This window comes from Hippopotamus amphibius, chromosome 9, assembly GCF_030028045.1.
Source record: "Hippopotamus amphibius kiboko isolate mHipAmp2 chromosome 9, mHipAmp2.hap2, whole genome shotgun sequence".
NCBI classification, from domain to species: Eukaryota; Metazoa; Chordata; class Mammalia; order Artiodactyla; family Hippopotamidae; genus Hippopotamus; species Hippopotamus amphibius.
In genome coordinates, this window is record NC_080194.1 from 12174139 (window position 1) to 12192081 (window position 17943).

The 17943-nt window shown below is 50.8% G+C and overlaps 1 protein-coding gene across 1 annotated transcript in view; it reads left to right on the plus strand.

Annotated features, from left to right (window-relative positions):
• Positions 1-3192: 3192 nt before the first annotated feature.
• ABTB2 (ankyrin repeat and BTB domain containing 2) overlaps positions 3193-17943 on the plus strand; it is a 173927-nt gene continuing 159176 nt past the window's right edge. The window contains exon 1 of the mRNA XM_057747787.1: positions 3193-4463. Coding sequence (XP_057603770.1) covers positions 3581-4463 — 883 coding nt within the window. The 5' untranslated portion in view covers positions 3193-3580. The remainder of the gene's footprint in view (positions 4464-17943) is intronic.

Sequence of the window (17943 nt, forward strand, 5' to 3'; positions counted from 1 at the left end):
TTCTCCCAATATTTGCTATGGTTTCATCACGTTCTTTTTAACGTGATGAAACCAGCCGCATGACAGTTGTTTTCTTCAAAGATTATATTTGGACCAGGCCTGAGTTGAGAAAGTGGGTCCACTTTCTCTTTTTCTAATATAATTTGCATTCCTAGGATTAAACACATTACTACTAGATTGCCTTAATTAAACACACAAGTATATATAAGAAGCCATGTCCATCCTTTCCTTGATCCAGAGTTTTGTACTTCATCCGGCTTGCCAACATCCAGAAAGATGAACTGAAATCAAGCAGGTGGTTCGTTTTTAAGATGGTTCAACATATCTTGTCCTCTATCACTCTCTCTCTTCCTTTCTCCCCCATTGCACAAAACACAAACACAGACACACTCTGGGTTTAGTTTGTACCTCCAGTCCTCAAATGGACTATAGAACTTTTGTGAGAATATATCAGAAGCAAGAGATCTACAGTCTTAATCATCTTTCATAACTTTCTAGCCCCTTTACCAGGTGTTTCCATAAAGATTTTTCTTTCTTTTTTTAATGGTGAAAATTACAAAACACATTTCAGTGTGTGTCTAAAAAATAAGAGCATTTACTAAACATAGCCACACTACCATTACCACATCAAAAATCTAACAATGATTTCTTAATAGTAAATATTCAGACAGGGTTCCTGATTTCCAACTATTTCATAAGATCAAATGTGTATTGCTTAAAAAAAAAAAAAACTCCACAAATTCCAAATAAATTCCACACATTGTGATCGGGCTGATATGTCTTCTAAGTCTCTTTCCATGTGTAGGCTTCCTCTCCATCTCTTTCTTTCCTTGTAATTTACTAATGAAACTCAGTTGCTTGTCCAGTAGCATTTCCAGCTGATGAATTTTGAACAAATCCTTGTGTTGCAATTTAACATTCACAGGATTCTGAACTTTGGCTGCAGGCGTGTTTGATTATTTTTACACTCCATCAAGTAACTTGAATATGTTAAATCCCATCTGCTCTTCTCTCCCAAGAAATATTCCAGATAGTTTCCTTTCCATGCAGTAAGTTCCCTGTCCTAAATTTCCGGTTAAGTCATTTTCATTACTTTTTTTAAAAATATTTATTTTATTGGCTGTGTTGGGTCTTTTTTGCTGTGCGCGGGCTTTCTTTTAGTTGCAGTGAGTGGGGGCTACTCTTGGTTGTGGTGCGCGGGCCCCTCATTGCGGTAGCTTCTCTTGTTGCAGAGCTCGGGCTCTAGGTGCGTGGACTTCAGTAGTTGCAGCATATGGGCTCAATAGTTGTGGCTCAAGGGCTTAGTTGCTCCGCGACAGGTGGGAACCTCCTGGAGCAGGGATCAAACCCGTGTCCCCTGGCATTGGCAGGAGGATTCTTAACCACTGCGCCACCTAGGAAGCCCTTCATTACTTTTTACGGGCAGAACAAAGTGAAGAGAGAGAGAGAGGGAGAGAGAGAAGGGGGGTGTCGGGAAAAAACCAACAAAACAAAAACCCCAAACAAAAAAACTGCCGAATTTATTTCCTCTCAACATCCATTAGAGGGCGACATTTGCCTTACTATTACATTTCCCCTAACAAGTTTTAAACTGTATCAGATTTGTTTTCGCATTTTTGACAAGTTGAACCTCCTTACCTACTTCGGCTTCTTATCGGTTCTATAAGATGTAGTCACATCTTGTGTCCTCTCTTGCTTTGGTCCCTACGAACTTGTGCCCTTGATATGGGTACTTCCATCCTTGAAGCCGTTCCTAGTTCTAACCGCGAGGCGGCGATATTGCATAAATAAAGACGCGCAGGAAGACAAAATGAAGCCCAAGTGCCAAGAGAAAAGGCGCTTCGCAGGGAAAGGGCCATTCATTTAACACGGAAAGAGACAAACCAGACACTTCTAGTTCGTATCCAACTCACGGCCCAAGGTCAGGACCGTTGGAGGATACAGCACAAAGGAGCTATTGAAGAAGAGGCTGCCGGGGGGGGGGGGGGGGGGGGCGGGGCGGGATGCGAGCATAATCTCCTCCTTGATTTTGCGGGAGGAGGCACGCGCACGGTTCGTGCACGTGTGTATGAAGAGTTACAGGACGGCTGCGGGACGGAGCGGGACCGGGCACGGATCTACTGGGACCGATAGAACTCTGTCCGCCCCTGAACACGTGCCTGAGGCAGGTTCGCAACGGCTGCTCTCGTTTTACCCGGGAAGGAAAGCTCGCCCGGGGGCACACCGAGAGGAAGAGGCGCATTCCTCCAGGTGTGCTGCGCGTAGGCCAGTGCTAGGGACGTTTCTCATCTTCGCACACCCATCACACACGTGTGTAATACACCCCCCCCCCCACGCACACATACACACAGTGGGACACTGGCAAGTGGTGGTGTGCAGCTGTAACAGGGGAGACAGGGACTCCTGAGAATCTGATCAGTCAGGGGCCCCTCCCTGAGTGAAACTCAGGCTACCGCGTGCGTAGAATTTCAAGTGGGGGCGGAATCGCAGGCCTCCCGGAGCCCGTGCATTTATCACATGCCGGATTAAGAAGAAATTCTGTTCTGACTGGAGTCTAGATAGCAAAGCAAAGAAAACCAGGCAGATTTGGGAAGAGAAGCAAAGAGGGGCGTCCCTCCTCCCCGCCTTGCCCCCGCCCCCAGCCGCACCCCCACCCCTTGCCCCTCCCCCAGCCTCGCCCCTTGCCCCTCCCCCAGCCCCACCCCCACCTTGCCCTCTCCGCAAACTCCGCTTGCTGCCGTCGGTGGTCGGCGGCAGAGGGCTGGAAAGGGAGCTGCGAACGCCCAAAGCCCGGACGGCGGGAAAGGGGCAGCGCACAGTGGCTTTTCCTTCCCATTTTTCTTTCATTCTTCAGCCCCCGAGCCTAACGTTTCGATCCCTCCTCTCCCCGTCTCCGCTCCCCACCGCCCAGCTCGCTCCCTGGCCTTCTCGGCCCCCTCCTCCGCCGTCCGCCTCGCGGCTCCGAGAGACCCTCGGCCTCCAGCCCCGCCTCCGCCGCCGCCGCCGCCGCCGCCGGGTTTCGCCGGCGGCGGAGGGAAATCTGCATAGCGACCGCCCCTGTGGGACATCATTGGTGCAGCCCCTGCCCGTCGCGGCCGATGATTGGTGGGCCGCCCCGGGTTATTTGCATGCCGGCGGCCGCCAAGGACCCCGAGGTGCGGGCGGCGCGCGCCGCGCAGAAGTTTGCCGAGCGCTCTCTCGCCGGTGCGTCCAGTCCTCGCTCCGCGCCCGCGGCCGCCACCTTCTGCCGCCGCCGCCGCCGCCCTGTTCCCTCGGGATCCCTTCTCCGCGGAGGGTCGACGCTCTGCCTGAGGGAAGTGGAGGCGGACCCGGGGGAGCGCCGAGGAGGAGCGGCGGGGGCGCGTTCCGGTGGCCGCTTCGAGTCGGGACGCCGGGAGCGCGGGGCTCCGGCCGCCGCGGATCTCGCCCACCTTCCCGCGGCCGCCGGGCGGGCGATGCAGCCGCCGAGAGGCAGGGGGGCGCCCCGGCGAGCCTAGAGCCCGCTTCCGCCCGCTTGGGGAAGGGCGCATGGAGCTGTGAGCGCCGCGCGCGCGGAGACGCCGCCCCCGGCAGGCTCCCGATGGCCGGGACGTACAGCTCCACTTTGAAGACCCTGGAGGACTTGACCTTGGACTCCGGCTATGGGGCCGGGGACTCGTGCCGCTCGCTCAGCCTCTCGTCCTCCAAGTCCAACTCGCAGGCGCTCAACTCTTCGGCGCAGCAGCACCGCGGGGCGGCCTGGTGGTGCTACTCCGGCTCCATGAACAGCCGCCACAACAGCTGGGACACGGTGAACACGGTGCTGCCCGAGGACCCCGAGGTGGCCGACCTGTTCTCGCGCTGCCCGCGCCTCCCCGAGCTGGAGGAGTTCCCCTGGACCGAGGGAGACGTGGCCCGCGTGCTCCGCAAAGGTGCGGGCGGCCGGCGGCAGCCCCCGTTCTCCGCCGAGGCGGTCCGGCGCCTGGCGGGGCTGCTCCGCCGGGCGCTCATCCGTGTGGCCCGCGAGGCGCAGCGCCTGAGCGTGCTGCACGCCAAGTGCACCCGCTTCGAGGTGCAGAGCGCCGTGCGCCTGGTGCACAGCTGGGCGCTGGCCGAGAGCTGCGCGCTGGCCGCCGTCAAGGCGCTGTCCCTCTACAGCATGAGCGCGGGCGACGGGCTGCGCCGGGGCAAGTCGGCGCGCTGCGGCCTCACCTTCTCGGTGGGCCGCTTCTTCCGCTGGATGGTGGACACCCGCATCTCCGTGCGCATCCACGAGTACGCGGCCATCTCGCTCACCGCCTGCATGGAGAATCTGGTGGAGGAGATCCGGGCCAGGGTGCTGGCCAGCCAGAGCCCCGACGGCGGAGGGGCCGGAGCGGGGGAGGTGTCCGCTGAGGCCCTGGAAATGGTCATCAACAATGACGCCGAGCTCTGGGGCGTCCTGCAGCCCTACGAGCATCTCATCTGCGGCAAGAACGCCAATGGTAAGCGTGCGGGACCGCGCGCGACCCGTGGACGGGGTGGGGAGAAGTCCGACCTGGGCTGCCCAGGGGGTGAATTTCCTAGGACGAAGGAAATTCAAGACCTGAGAGAAGGCGTTTGGTCTGTGGGTGAAGGAGTTCATTAAAGGGTCTTTCCCGAGATTGTTCTTTGGGCGACTGACGTTTGGAGGGCAAAGTCGTGGTTGATCTTCTACTTTCTGTTCTGCGTCGTTTTGTCGCTATTGGAGACTGTTCATTAATTGAACCTCTTGACCGAGCCATCCCAGAAACTCTTGGCGTGGAGCTTACTGCCCCGTGGCTCTCTGCCTTGCTTGGCGGATCTGTAGCTGGCGTCTTTCCCCAGCAACTGGCCAGATCGACTGTGGTTCTGTCCCGGTTCTCTCCAGTCCAATAGCAGCAGCCAGAGGGCCCAAACTCTTAAGACCTGAGCCTTGGGTAAGTGGGATGGGAGGAAGGGAGCGGGAAGCCAGGACCTTGGTGCTGCCACCTTGGGCTTTGCTGGGTTGACGGATGTCTTTCAGGCCCTCTCCTGGAAGGTGGGGTGGTGGTGGTGGGTTCCTAACTCTGTGTACCCAGAGTGATGGAACCTGGTGACTCCTGAATCTCCTTCCCAGAAAGGGAACCTCATACTAGCTCCCAGGGCCTGACTTTCCAAACTGTCACCAACCAAGTGAGCAATGGATTAACACCTTGTGTTGTATTAAATGCACAACCTTATGAACTTTGCTGAAAGAAACGATGACCCAGTCAGTAAACCACACTATGGGGAAGAGGAGTCGAGGCGTGGGCAACGGCATGATGTCAAGTCCAGGAAAGAAACCGTTAGGTAGTTGCATTTCTCTGAAGGGTGACATAGCTTCAGTGCAGAGGGTGGTAGGGAAGCACTTGACCTTCTCCCTGGAAAGGTTAGGGTGTGACATACATTCAACAGTAAACTGCCTACCAGACTTCAACTTCAGGAATCAGCAAACCATCAGTTATTTAGAATGGTACTTTGGTTAGACATCCTTGCAGTCTGATTGGAAGGCCATTTTGGGGGCAGCATTCAGTGGCAAATAAGTAGTCAGTGAAGAGGCCATGTGGGTATTGGAAGAGCAAAAAGAGAATCATATTTTAATGTGGTTTAGCATAATCATAATAGCTAAAATTTTAAGTTAGCACTTAGCGGTGTGGCAGTCACTATTCTTCGCACTTCATATGTTAACTCAAGTAATCCCAGACACCCTATTAGGTAGGTACGTATAGTATTATCCCCATTATACAGATGGGGAAACTGAGGTACCTGTCAGTTAAGTAATTAACCCAGGATTACACAGATATTAAATGACAAGCTGGAATTTGAAGCCAGGCAGTTTCCAGAGTTCAAGCTTTTAGCCACTAGAGGAGAGGAAGCAGCTTTGTTTTCATTTGTTTCATTTGTTTCATCCAGTTTCCAAGGAGAGCTGTTGACATCTTAAGGCCTCATTTTGAGGACAGTCTGCATCGACCAGCTACTTTGACTTTCATGGGTTTTGTTTTTAATTCTGGCATTGCCAAAAGGAGATGCCTGGGATGGAAGGAAGAGCATTTGCCTTTTGATTTTCCTCCTCCTAGGTCAGAGTTGAGGTCAGTCCAGAATCTCAGCTGATGATGTCACAGCTGATAATTGTGCTTTGCCCTCCAGGTTTGTGGCATCAGCACAGGGAGCACAAGCTCAGGAGAGGAAGTAGAGGGCAGGGGGATTTCCATATGGTTGTCATAGCCCACGGGGGAAGTGTTCTGAACTTTTGGCTGAGGGGAGGCCCAGATTGAACTCAAAGAAGAAGACTCCTAGGAGAAAAAAAAAAACAAGGCCCTATAACCCTATAAGCCAAACTAGAGTATTTATTGGATAATTTGGTGGGTAATAGGCGGCAAACAAAACAAAACAAAAACATGCCCTTCACCCAGAACCAGTGCCCCTTAGGCTGAGGAGCTTCTCAGTTTTTCTAACTGTAAATTGAACCTGTTAAGAGCAGCTGCCTCTCCAGGGTCCCCTGAAAATGCAGAGTGGTAAGTAATTGCTAGAACACAGGTGTCTTCCACTAAAGGGCTTATCCCAAAGGGCCATTTCTTATCTAGGGTCATCACTTCTTGGGCTTTTCTTTACAGAATGGGTTTTTGACCCCATGATTTGGCCTCTTCCCTTCCATCCCCCACCCCAAACAATCCTTCTTAAGCCATGGTAGTCAAGACAGCAGGACTCTGTGTGACAGACGGCACATCTCCGGGATGTTCAGAGCAAGCACGTCTCTCTGGGCATTCCTTGCTCTCCAGGGAGCTTTCCTGCAAGACAGGTGACCATTCCCTTCCCTCGAGTAACACGGATGCTCATTTTTTATACATGAAAACCTGAGGGTGGCCTCAATAAACATAACCAGCCTGATTTATTAAGTCTCTTTAGACAAAGTAAAACGAATGTTTAGTGGAGGCACAATGAATTACTTATGCCTCAAAGCTGACTTCAGAGGGAAGCATAAACTGCTTAGGAAAGACATGGAGAGATCCTAAACCTTTGTTATACTAAAACAGGCTGAGGCCAGTAAGGTTACCGTCTACACTGCTGACGTCTAAATGGGAGATGGCTACACACAGGAGGGAGAGTGCTGGCTTGCAGTCTTGTCCTGCTGGTCTTCCTTTAAATTATCTATTTATTGTTGTTATGCCTGCTAATTATACAGCACGGGCGATGCATTTGCGTCAACTATATAGGGCTCTTAAACTTTTAATGTCTTCCAACCAGGAATTTAAGGGCCCTAATCCATCTAGTCCTGTCTGTTACTCAGAGTGCTGGGCAAATATGGTTTTGCTCAGCCTGAGATGGATGATAAAAGTTCTGTGGTGTTTATAAAACATGATCTTAGCTTCGTAGAGCAGCAGGAGTCCTATACTGCTTGCTCATTTGGTATCGATGTCCCTGTTCCCAGGGCAATGTCATTAAGTAATGAAATCTTCATGGCTTCTTTATGGGAGGTAGAGAAGCCACTTTAATAGAGCAGTGTTTATAAACACGGAGCTGGCAGAACATAGAAACTTCTCTCAGGTCCTCCTCTCTCTCTCTCACACATCATTGTGTGTCAGTTTGATGCTGAGCATCCCTTCGGGGTCTCTTCTTGGCCATTTTTCTTACTACACTTTCATGAATGTCCATGGCATTAGAGGAAGTCCCCTTCCTTTCGGGTACTCTAGGTAAAATGATAGGATTTCAGTGAGAATATTCCTACTCCAAAGCAGTAACCAGGATGCACATGAAGGCAGTGCTCTCATGATGGTAAGGAGCGAAGACTTTGGAATCACATGAGGATTTGAAGCACATCTCTGCTGTTTATATGGGTGACCTGGGGCATATTTCTTAACCATTCTAAGCCTCAGTTTTGTTATCTGTAAAACGGGGGATAATAACAGCCCCTAACTCTTAAGGTTGGTGTGAAGGTTAGGTGGTATCATAGATTTAGAGATCGTAGCACATAGTAAATTCTTAATAAATAGTTGCAGTTCATTCCACAAACATTTATTGAGCACCGACCCTGCCTGCACCACTGTTAAAAGTGCTCTGGATTAAGTGTGGGAGGAGGTGGTGCCTTCTCTCATGTAGTTTACAAACTAGCGGAGGAGACAAGGAAAAAAGTGAACAAATAGGAATTTATTTTCGCAGTAATTGTTGCTAAAAACAACAAAAAACAAGGTAATGGGATAGTGTGACTGGGGCTAGTTTAAATGACAGCCAAGGAGAGCCGCTCTGAAATTTCATTAGTAATAGGTAATATATCAATACTGCTGCTGTCTAAGGATCGCTCGGGGGGGGAAAAAAAGTGACTGAGTACCTTTCTGAATTATTCAGTTATTTGTCAGCTAAGGCAAGTCCCAACAATCTCATGTGCAGCCGAGAAACGAAAGGGCTGCATCTACAGCAGGGCTGAACACTCTTCTAGTTGTAGGATTCATTTAACGGGGATTATAGGATGGATTTCCATTGAGATAATCATCTCCAGGAGCAAGGGTTAATTGAGCTGCTAGTTGCTGTTTAATCAGTTTTCACACCTGGGTAGTCTGGGGGGCGCAGCCTCCCTCCTCCTTGACTGTTTTATTGAAGCCAAGGGAGCTGGTAAAACTGAAACAAAGCAAGCTTTGGAAATGCAAACTTATTTTTTTTTCCCTTGGATGCCTGAGAAATGCAACCCAGCTTTAAGTAGTTAGAAGAACAAGGTGGGGTTGTTCTGCTTCCTCCAGGAGGTTTTACCTGCCTCCATGCCCTACAGAAGGGCCACCTCTCTGTGAATTTCCACAGCACTCAGGGCAGATTCCTGAATTGTTTCCTGCTTGCGTCTCTCCCACCGCACTGTGGGCTCACAGGCCTGGCTCCCTCCCCTGCGCCCCGCATGGGGTCTGGCACACGGTGGAGGCTCCATGAATGGTGGTGTCCGGAAGATGATTGATCCCACCATACAACATGTGTAATTCCAGAAACTTCATTGGAAATCCTTTGAAACAACCGCCCCCGCCGCCGGAAGAAGCTTCCCCGGTTTCTACTATGGCAGAGAATGTCAGGATCTTGATGAATGGAGGCAGCGTTTTGAAGGGGACCCAAACCACAGGGTCGTCATTCAACCTTTTGATCCCCTAATTTGGAGCAGGGTTCCCAAGGTCACCTGGGATGGGTACATGTAAATGGGAGCGGTGTCCGGTTGGGGGAGCTTCCTCCAGTGTGCGGTACCCATAATGGGGGTTTCACAGGGGAAGTCTAATGGGCAACAGGTAGATCCACAGGAAGACCGAGTTGGAAGACAGAGGCACTCAGTTCCTCTAAGAATAGCAGTACCAATCTTGCCTTGCCTGCAGAACTGCCCTAGAGGGCCATTTGTTGATGACTGTTGCTCAGAAGAGGTTGCATCCGTTGCACCCCACCTGCCTCCAGTCTGAGGACAGCACTAAGGCAGTCAACAGCTGAGACATTCCTGGGTTGCACAGACAACACGTGAGGTTCTCAGATAAGCCGGAGACACTGGGCTGCGAATCCTCAGTTTGGTCCTTGTGCCATTTCCCCATCACTACCTGTCCTTCCCCAGGTGGGGCAGTGGGTGAATGCTTTGGCCTCTGTTTCCACACTTCTACAGCTGTAATAATAGGCCTGACCTTTGTGCAGCTCCTTAAATCTTTTTCATCTGGGCTCTTGCCCAGGGCCCATCAAAATCCATCGAATGGGATGCCCTTTCACAGAAGGGTCTCTGGGAGCCCAGGATGCACAGTTTGGTAATGGCCAGACCAGGACCAAGCCCTATATTGCTCAAGCCCTAGGCCTGCGCTTTTTCTGTGCAGATTCACAGAAACAAAGGTAGTGAGGAACAGGGCAGTATTTGCCCCTCTGCCAGTGGAGGTGGGGATCAGGCTCACAGCCACAGCAGTATTATTACAGATCTTGCTTGTTAATGGCCTGCTGTGTCTGGGCACTTTACATCCATTAGGCCTAGAGAATCTTCACAACCAAGGTAAAGACCAGGCATCAAGGCCCAGGTGTGGATTGTCCTCCAAAGGATGCTGTGTTCGGCTGTTAAAATGCTACTTGCTGGCTGTCCCAGAGTGTGTCCTGCAGGTGCCATCGATTTTAAGGAGGCTTTATGGCTGCTCCTGAGGGGAGGAGAACTCTGCCGCCCAGGGAGGGCCTTACAAGTGTCAGCTGCTGGGTGATCAATAAGCTCACTGAATGGCAAAGCTGCTGCCTCCAATACAATAGTCTTCTAATGGCGGCAGGAGAACCAGCCTGGAGGAGGACACCCAGGAGGGAAGACCCCAAAGGGAGCCTGTGTTTAGGCCTCTGGCCTCAGGGCACTCAACTCACTTGCTCTGGAGTTGGTGGAAAAGCCTTTATGAAGGCGCCTTTGATTTCCTCAGAGTCCACTACGGTGTCAGGTGAAATCTCAGTACCCTGGAGCACAGGGAGAGAAGGAATCGGCGTAGCAAGCGCTGAGATGCTCCAGCTTTGAAGTCTGAGTTGAGCCCCGAATTGCCTTGCTTCTTACCGAGGCCTGGAGCAAGTGGCTTGAAGTCTCCGACTGTAAAGTGAGGGGCCGGCTCTTATACATGGGTTGTGCCCATGCATACTCATTACTCCCAGGCTGTCAGAGCTGCCTCGGGGTGGGGCGTTGAGAACCTGCACAGGGTAGGGCTGCCTGGCTCTCATTCCTGGCACCCTGCCTTGTGAGATGTGTGATCCTGGGCAGGGTCACTGCGGAGCCTTCGTTTCCTCCTCTGCAGCAGGATTTCTCAGCCTTGGCATTGTGGCGCTTTGGACTGGATACCTTTATTGCAGGGCTCTCCTGTGCCCTGTAGGGTGCTTAGCAGTGTCCCAGCCTCCACTCACTAGATGCCAGTAGCATCCTCCCTCCCCCACCTCCAGCTGCCAGTCGTGACCATCAAAAATGTCCCCAGACGTTGGCGGATGTCCCTTGGGTGACAGATCTGCCCTAGTTGAGAAAGACAGCTCTGAAACAGGACTGAAAAGCATACCCAACTCATAGGTTGAAACATCATAGGATGTTTGTGAGGATCTCCTAAAAGTCTCTGTAAGGGTCTTAGCACTGTGCCTGGCACATAAAATATTAATTCTAATCACTGTTATATTTTTGCAGACTTGGTTGCACCCGTCAACGTCACTTATGCCAGAGTGGGCATTTCTAGTGCAGGGGAGGATCGTAACCCAAATCCCAGGGTGACGAGTATTAGTCACAAGGCTTTCCTTGGTGACTAATAGGTAGAAGGAAGTTACAGAATCTGGAAAGAGCACCTTTGCATCCTGCTCAGCGATGACGCCATCGCCCTCCACTGCAGGCTGGCAGTGGGCAGTGAGATCTGACCCTCCCTCCAAGCTCAGGGCCGACCCTGCTAGGATGACAGCCATGGTGCAAACTCAAAGCTCCAGGCCCTGGGGAGTCATTCTGCCCTGGATATCAGACCCTGCCTGTTGCAGCTGCCAAGTCCTGAGCCACAGGACAGCAGGTGTTTCGTGTTTTGCTGGCCTGTCATGTAAACATACTTTGTGGTCTTCTTGCTTGTTTTTAAAAAGGCCTAAATGGTTTTGCAGCTTTGGCGGTAGTCTTGGAGCAGCTTTCCGAATTGGGAGGAGAAGCTTCAGAAACACAGCCCAAGTAAGCCTGAGGAATGCCACGCTGGCCTCGTTAATCAACTACTTGCTGAGCGCCAGCTACATCCAAGGCCATGGAGACAGATCCAAGGGGGACGGGAATTGTGTCAAGGAGTTTAGAATCTAGTAGGGCAAGCAAAGCACATCCATGGATCCTTCCAAGGAAGTTTGGGGTCCCTGCATTCAAATGAGAGGGATGACGCTAAAGCCTCATCTTCCCCACTGCCCCTCGGGGTGCTTTTCCTGAGCTATTGCATTTAATCCTCCCAAGCCCCTCTGTAAGGTAGATACACTGTCCACTCCATAGATGGGGACCTTGAAGCTTTTGGTGACTGGAGAGCTCACAGGGGAGGATGCAGGCTTCCAGGCAGAGGCAACACTGTGAGCGAAGACCTGGAAGCTGAAGTGTCTGTGCTGGAAAACAGCAAGTAACCCTGTTTGGCTGGAAAGGTTCAGATGCATGACGAGGAAGAGCAGGGCAGATAACACAGCGAAGAGGAAAACTTTCCCACATCTTTTATCCAGATGTTAAGAAGCCTGCCAGAGTGCAGGAAGAGAGTTTTCCAAAACTCATTTTTGTAATTCAGAAATGGAGTGTGTCTGCTCCCCAGCGCATCTTAACCACAGCCCCAGACCTCCCATTATCACTCTTGTTGATTGAAAGCTTGACCTCAGAAATGCCCCCGGCCTCTGTCCTAGCAGTGCAAGTAATGAAAGAAGACTTTACCCAAGCAAACCTGGGCTGAAAGGGCCTGAAGAGCAAGGTTGCCATCAGCCTTGCTTCTCCCATGCAATTTGGCTTCATCTCTCAGCGTTTCTTGTGGGGCCCCGAACACAGCATTGCAGGCCAGAGCAATCCCCGTATGGAATGAAGGTCGGGGCTGGCACACCTGTTAAATGAGGCTGTTGGACTGACTCTTGCCAAGGCAGGATTCTCAAACACAGAGGCAGAGAGGGACAGAAAACAGGATGAGATAAGACGGTCCCAGAACTTTGGTTATGAGTCTAGCTTGATACGTTCCATTTCCAGTTGAGAGTTTATCATTTTGGAAAATAACAGCTCAGTTCTCAGAGAGCTTTAGTCACCTTTTAATTCTTGCTGAAGGTGTTTCCAGGGCATCGATAATAAAGATTCCAATCATATCAAATGTTTGTTATTGTGGGACCACCTGATAGCTCGGGGCCATCTGGGTTGGACCCCCTAGGGTCCAGCTGAATTCTGCTAACAGTAATAAAATGTGACAGATCATTAATGGCTTAGCCGATAACTCAGGTGTTAGACCTTTTCCTGACCCCAGTGTTATAAAGAAACTTGTCACTTGAAAAAAAAAAATCTCATGAACATTTTGCAAAAATACATATATAGTCATGTATGGTTAATGGTTTGGGGCCCACTGTCTGCTTTCTAGAAGTGAGCTGGGTGGGGGTTTGGGGAAGGTGGTCAGGCCCATGATGGGAAAATTACACAGGAAAGCTGAACTTGGAAGTACCAGAGATATAAGGTCAGGCTGGGGAGAGACTTCACAAAGTGGGTGAAACAGGTCTTTCAGCACGTGAGCATCATTCCGAAAAGTGAGGCCAAGTTTTGTTCAAAATTTTAAAGCTTTTTTATTTTATTTTTTAGTCTGTACCTTTTAAGATATGAAAAGCAGTGTTTGCTGTGAGGAGAGCTGTTTGTAAATACCAGCCCCCGAGGTTCACGGACCCAGCAAGCGTGTGTCCACGCGCGTCTAGGACAGTCCAGTTCAGAGAATGAAGGATGTGGATCTAAAAAATTCTGGGCTGGAACTTGGCCTCTCCATGACCTGGAGTGAATCACTCCATCTTCTTGGCTCTTCGTTACTTTATGTGTGGTGTGAAGAGGTTGGACTAGATTCTCCAAGGGCTCTTCTGTCTCTGATAATGTTTCTAGACCCCACATGGACACTGTGAAGTCACTTTCCTAAGGTCAAGCCCTGTAATTAGTATCCTTGGGAAAGCAGCAGCCCAGGATGGAGCTGGCCGTGCTCTCGGAAGACGGCCCGGGTAGTAGGACGAAACACCATCCTTCTTACATTGGGATTAACTGTGATTACTCTACTTAGAATTTTTCTTCCCCCACTTCCCTCAGAAGGATGAGTTCCATCTACTATTGGCCGACCCACCGCTCCAGCGCTCAGCAGCCGTGTCCAGGTCCTGGCAGGCCTGCTTGGTGATGAGAGTGGCCCCGAGGTGACTTCATGCAGCCGGTGTTTGCAGCCCGCCTACCCAGCTTCGGATATTTATAGCAGGGAGCAGCTAGGGAAAAAAAAATTAAATATGCTACACCCTTCTTTATACTGTGTGGGACAGAGACAGGCATTGTGGGGAGTGTAGACGGCAGGGCGGTATAATCCAGCAAGATATTTTTAAATGCTGTTTGTTGCAGTTGGCAGGGCCGGTTCTTCAAAGGCAGGGAAAGTGAGAGTAATTGAGGAGGACAGGCTGCCAGGAATTTCGAAGCCGAGACGGGGAGCTCGGCACCCCAAGGCGTATGGGTTCTGAACCCCGATTGACTTCAGTCACAGAGTTCGAGCAGGGTTCAGGGCGGTCCCCACCAGAGCTGAGTGAGTGGGGTGGCTTGTCCCTCTTCCCCACCAGCCTGTCCGCTCTACAGAGCCCCAGGTTGAAGATTAATAAAGTGTTCTGGAGAAGGCAGAACACGTGGCCGAAAAGGAGTGGCTTCTGTGAAAACCAGGGGCCTGGTGCTGCTTCTTTAACTCATCTCAGCTGCTGGGTAAATCACGTTATTACATGGGGACACCATTTGGAAGCAGGTTGCTTGCAGCTGTTCTGGATGTACTCTTCCCAGGACAAGCCGGGCAGGCCGGGACTGTGCTGGGACCCAACTCAGTAGCAGGTGAGACGGCCTCCGGTGTAGAGCTGCCTCTGAAAAGGCGTTCCAGGGACCCCCACCTGTCCAGCGGACGCTTGTAAAGTATCCTGGGAGAGGCTGCTGTGTTTTCTACCATGTTGGTCTTAGAGGAGACAGAAGGTGGTTACAGTGGGAGGGTCTGGGGGTTAGGATCCAGGAAGAGGCTGAGAGTTTAGTTTCAGGTACATCTGCTTTTTAATTCAGCATATATTTATTGAGGACTTAACTGTGTGTGGTGATAGAACACGTGAATATGAGAGACACGAAGGAGGAGGGTGTGCAGGCCCAGTGGATTGTGAGGAAGGATAAGGCCTGCTGGAGGAGTCACAGCGAGGCCAGCCAGGCTGGAGACGGCAGCACTGGGCAGAGGGAGCAGCGCATGCCCGGTGGGTCCAAGGAGGCCGGCGGGGCCCATGTTGCGGAGCAAGGCGTGTAGTAGGAGATGCGATTGGAGAGCGAAGGGAGGGGTGGTTAGTCAAGTAGGGCCTTGTAGGCCACTGTGTGGCACCTTGGCTTTCAATTCTGTGTCTGCCGGGAGTCATTGGAGGGGCCCGGGCCCAGGCCCAGGAATGACGTGATCAGATTTGCATTTTAACAAGCTCACCCTCTCTGCCTTGTTGAAAACGAACCATAGCATCAAGCATGGAAGCAGTGCTCAGGATGCACTAGCCATCCAGGTGAGAGAGGGCGGTGGCTTGGGTGACAGTGGAGGAGGTTATGGATGTATTTTGAAGTTCGAGCCAACGGGACTTGCCAACAGCTTGGATGTGAGGGATGAGAGAGGAATCCGTGTGACACCGGGTTTATGGTCTGAGCAGCTGAAAGGAGGGAGTGACCATTGATTGAAAGGGGGACAGCTGTGTATGGAAGAAGCAGGGCTGAGCCAGGGATCCGAGTGTGGTTTTGGTTGCTTGTCTCAAACTTTATATAGAAAGAGATGGAGCCAGAGGGTGGCCTCCAGGTCTCCTTGACTGGGAGGAAGGGCCTCCTGAACATTCTTAATCACATGATGGACTGGAACATTGCCCTCCTTTGCCTTCCCCTTAGGCACCAGGCAGCAGGGCTGGCGAGGGCCTCTGGTGGTGGAGATTTAATTTTATCTTCTAATTCTTTGCTTGATGGCCTTAAGAGCCCCCTAAATGTTGCCTCCTAGCTTCTTTGCAGGCAGCCGGCAGCCTTTAATGAAGATGTCAACGCCATTGCTCCCCGTCATTATTGTGGGGTCTGTTTAATTAGGTCCAGTTGTTCTGTGGATTTTGCTGTGACTTCATGCAAGTGTCCTTCAGGTCTGGGAAAGCCAGTCTCCATTTCCAGGCAGCTTTGGATTCCTGGAGGTCAAGTCTGGGTCAGAAATTTAGCCAGAAAGAGAACCGTCTTGAGTACTTTGAGAGGCCACAGGGCCTAGAGGAGTCTCTGAAAGGCATTGGGAGGGTCCAAGTGCCTTGTGAGATGGTTTGACCTCTGCTCCTCAGGTAACACAGGTGGCTAAGAGATCAAATTTGAGAGTTGCCACTGCCTGACTTGCAGCCAGTTACTTGGTCTCTGAACCTCAGTTTTCCTCTTCTGTTTAATGGGTATACCATGGTTCCTAACTTAAGAGTTGTTTCAGGGACTCAACCCTGGATTCACATTTGAATCATCTGGAGAGATTTGGGAAAAAAAAAAAAAAAAAAAAAAAGTGTGTGTGTGTGTCTTAAGGCTCCACCTCCAGAAATTCTGATATAAATGGTCTGGAGTAAGGCCCAGACCATGTGGGTAGTGTTCGTGGGAGAGTCTGGTGCTCAGTGAGCATTAAAACATTAGCTGTTATTCGTGGTAAAGAATCATTATTCTGGAGTATTCGTGTCTGCCCCACCCAGGAAGGCAACTTCACTTCACAGCCTTGCCACTTTTGCTTGTTTCTCTGGTGGGATCACCAAAGAACACCCAAGAGAAGCTTAAACTGTCAGGTTTGTACAACAAGAGCAGAGTTAGATCTAGTATGGCAGTGGCACCATGCAATAATGTTACTTATCCTGCTGCTCAATAAGGGATATTAATTCCATCTTTAAGAGGAAGAAACTGAGGCTCAGAGAGGTTCAGTCACTTGCTCAAGGTCGTACAGCTAATGAGAGGTGGAAAACCCAGGCAGCCTTACTCCCCATTCTCCACTGCACCGCATGCCCTGTTCCCTCCCTACCCAGAGAAGCTGAGAGACTCACTTCTCAGCTCTGATCCCCAGCACATACCTGCCACGCTGAGCCTTTACAAAGTTCCAGCCCTATGCTATGTGCTTCACGTGTATAATATCCAGTAAGCTCTGTAATTGCCCAGTGAGGTATATAGTCTTCTTGATCTCATTCGACAGCTGGAGAGACTGAGGCTCAGAGAGGTCAAGGCGGCGTAGCTGGGAAATGACACAGCGGGATTCAAACCAAGGTCTGTTGGGCACCATTCCTCACTCGCCGTGCCGCCTCTGTTGTCCCCTACTTCTGTCCTTGGCAGTGGCCCGGGTGGGGATGAAGCACATGCAGTGATTTCCTGAGCAAAGAAATGAATGGGTTGGTGCAAGAGGGTGAGAGGAAAAGCATCCGTCATGGCTTCTGAACAACCAAGCCATTTAGGTGCCTTGAAATAGTAACATCGCCAAGAGAGGTGGCCAACCTGACAGGCCTGAGGGCTGTGGTGTAGGTCTTTGTTTCTGCTCAAGTTTAAAGCTATATTCTGCGAAGCACGTTGCTTTTCTTCTGTTGCTGTGAATGAAATAACCTCTGAGAGATGATGTGGGTTGCTTAAAATAGTTTCAGAGGAACAGAGTTTGGAAGCTGTTAGGTTCTTGAGTCTATTTCCTCCTGATTTATGACACCTTAGAGAGTGCCGGGGCCTCTTCTTGTTTATCCTCTGGTTTTTCCTTTCCACTATATTTTAGCCTCTGTGTCACTGTAAGCTGGAGGAGTTTGTCACCCTAAAAAGTGACAACCTTTCCTAAGTAATTTAATCAAGGGCTTTCTACACATTACTTTTTTCTTTCAGAAGGAAAAAAAAAAATGAGGCGAGGCCAGTTGTTTTGGAATCTGTCATTTCTCTCTTCCAGCTGCAAAGGTTCCAAAATCACAGTGATGGTGTTTGCTCTGGGGCAGGAAGAATTTATTTTATTCCTTCACACTAAGGCCTGCCCTGGGAAGCGTGCGTTTTCCTACAGCCTTCTTGGCGTGGGAGCCAGGACACCTGACATGCTGTGAGTGAGAGAAACTGCTCTATTCAACACGGCAGACACTAGACTTGTGAGGCTATTGACATTGAACAAAACTCAGTAAGGTTAAAACACCGGTTCCTGGGTCACACATGTGACATTTCTAGTGCTCACTTGTCACGGGGGGGCTGGTGACTACTGGACTGGACAAGGCAGATGTGGCTCCTCTCCATCACTGCAG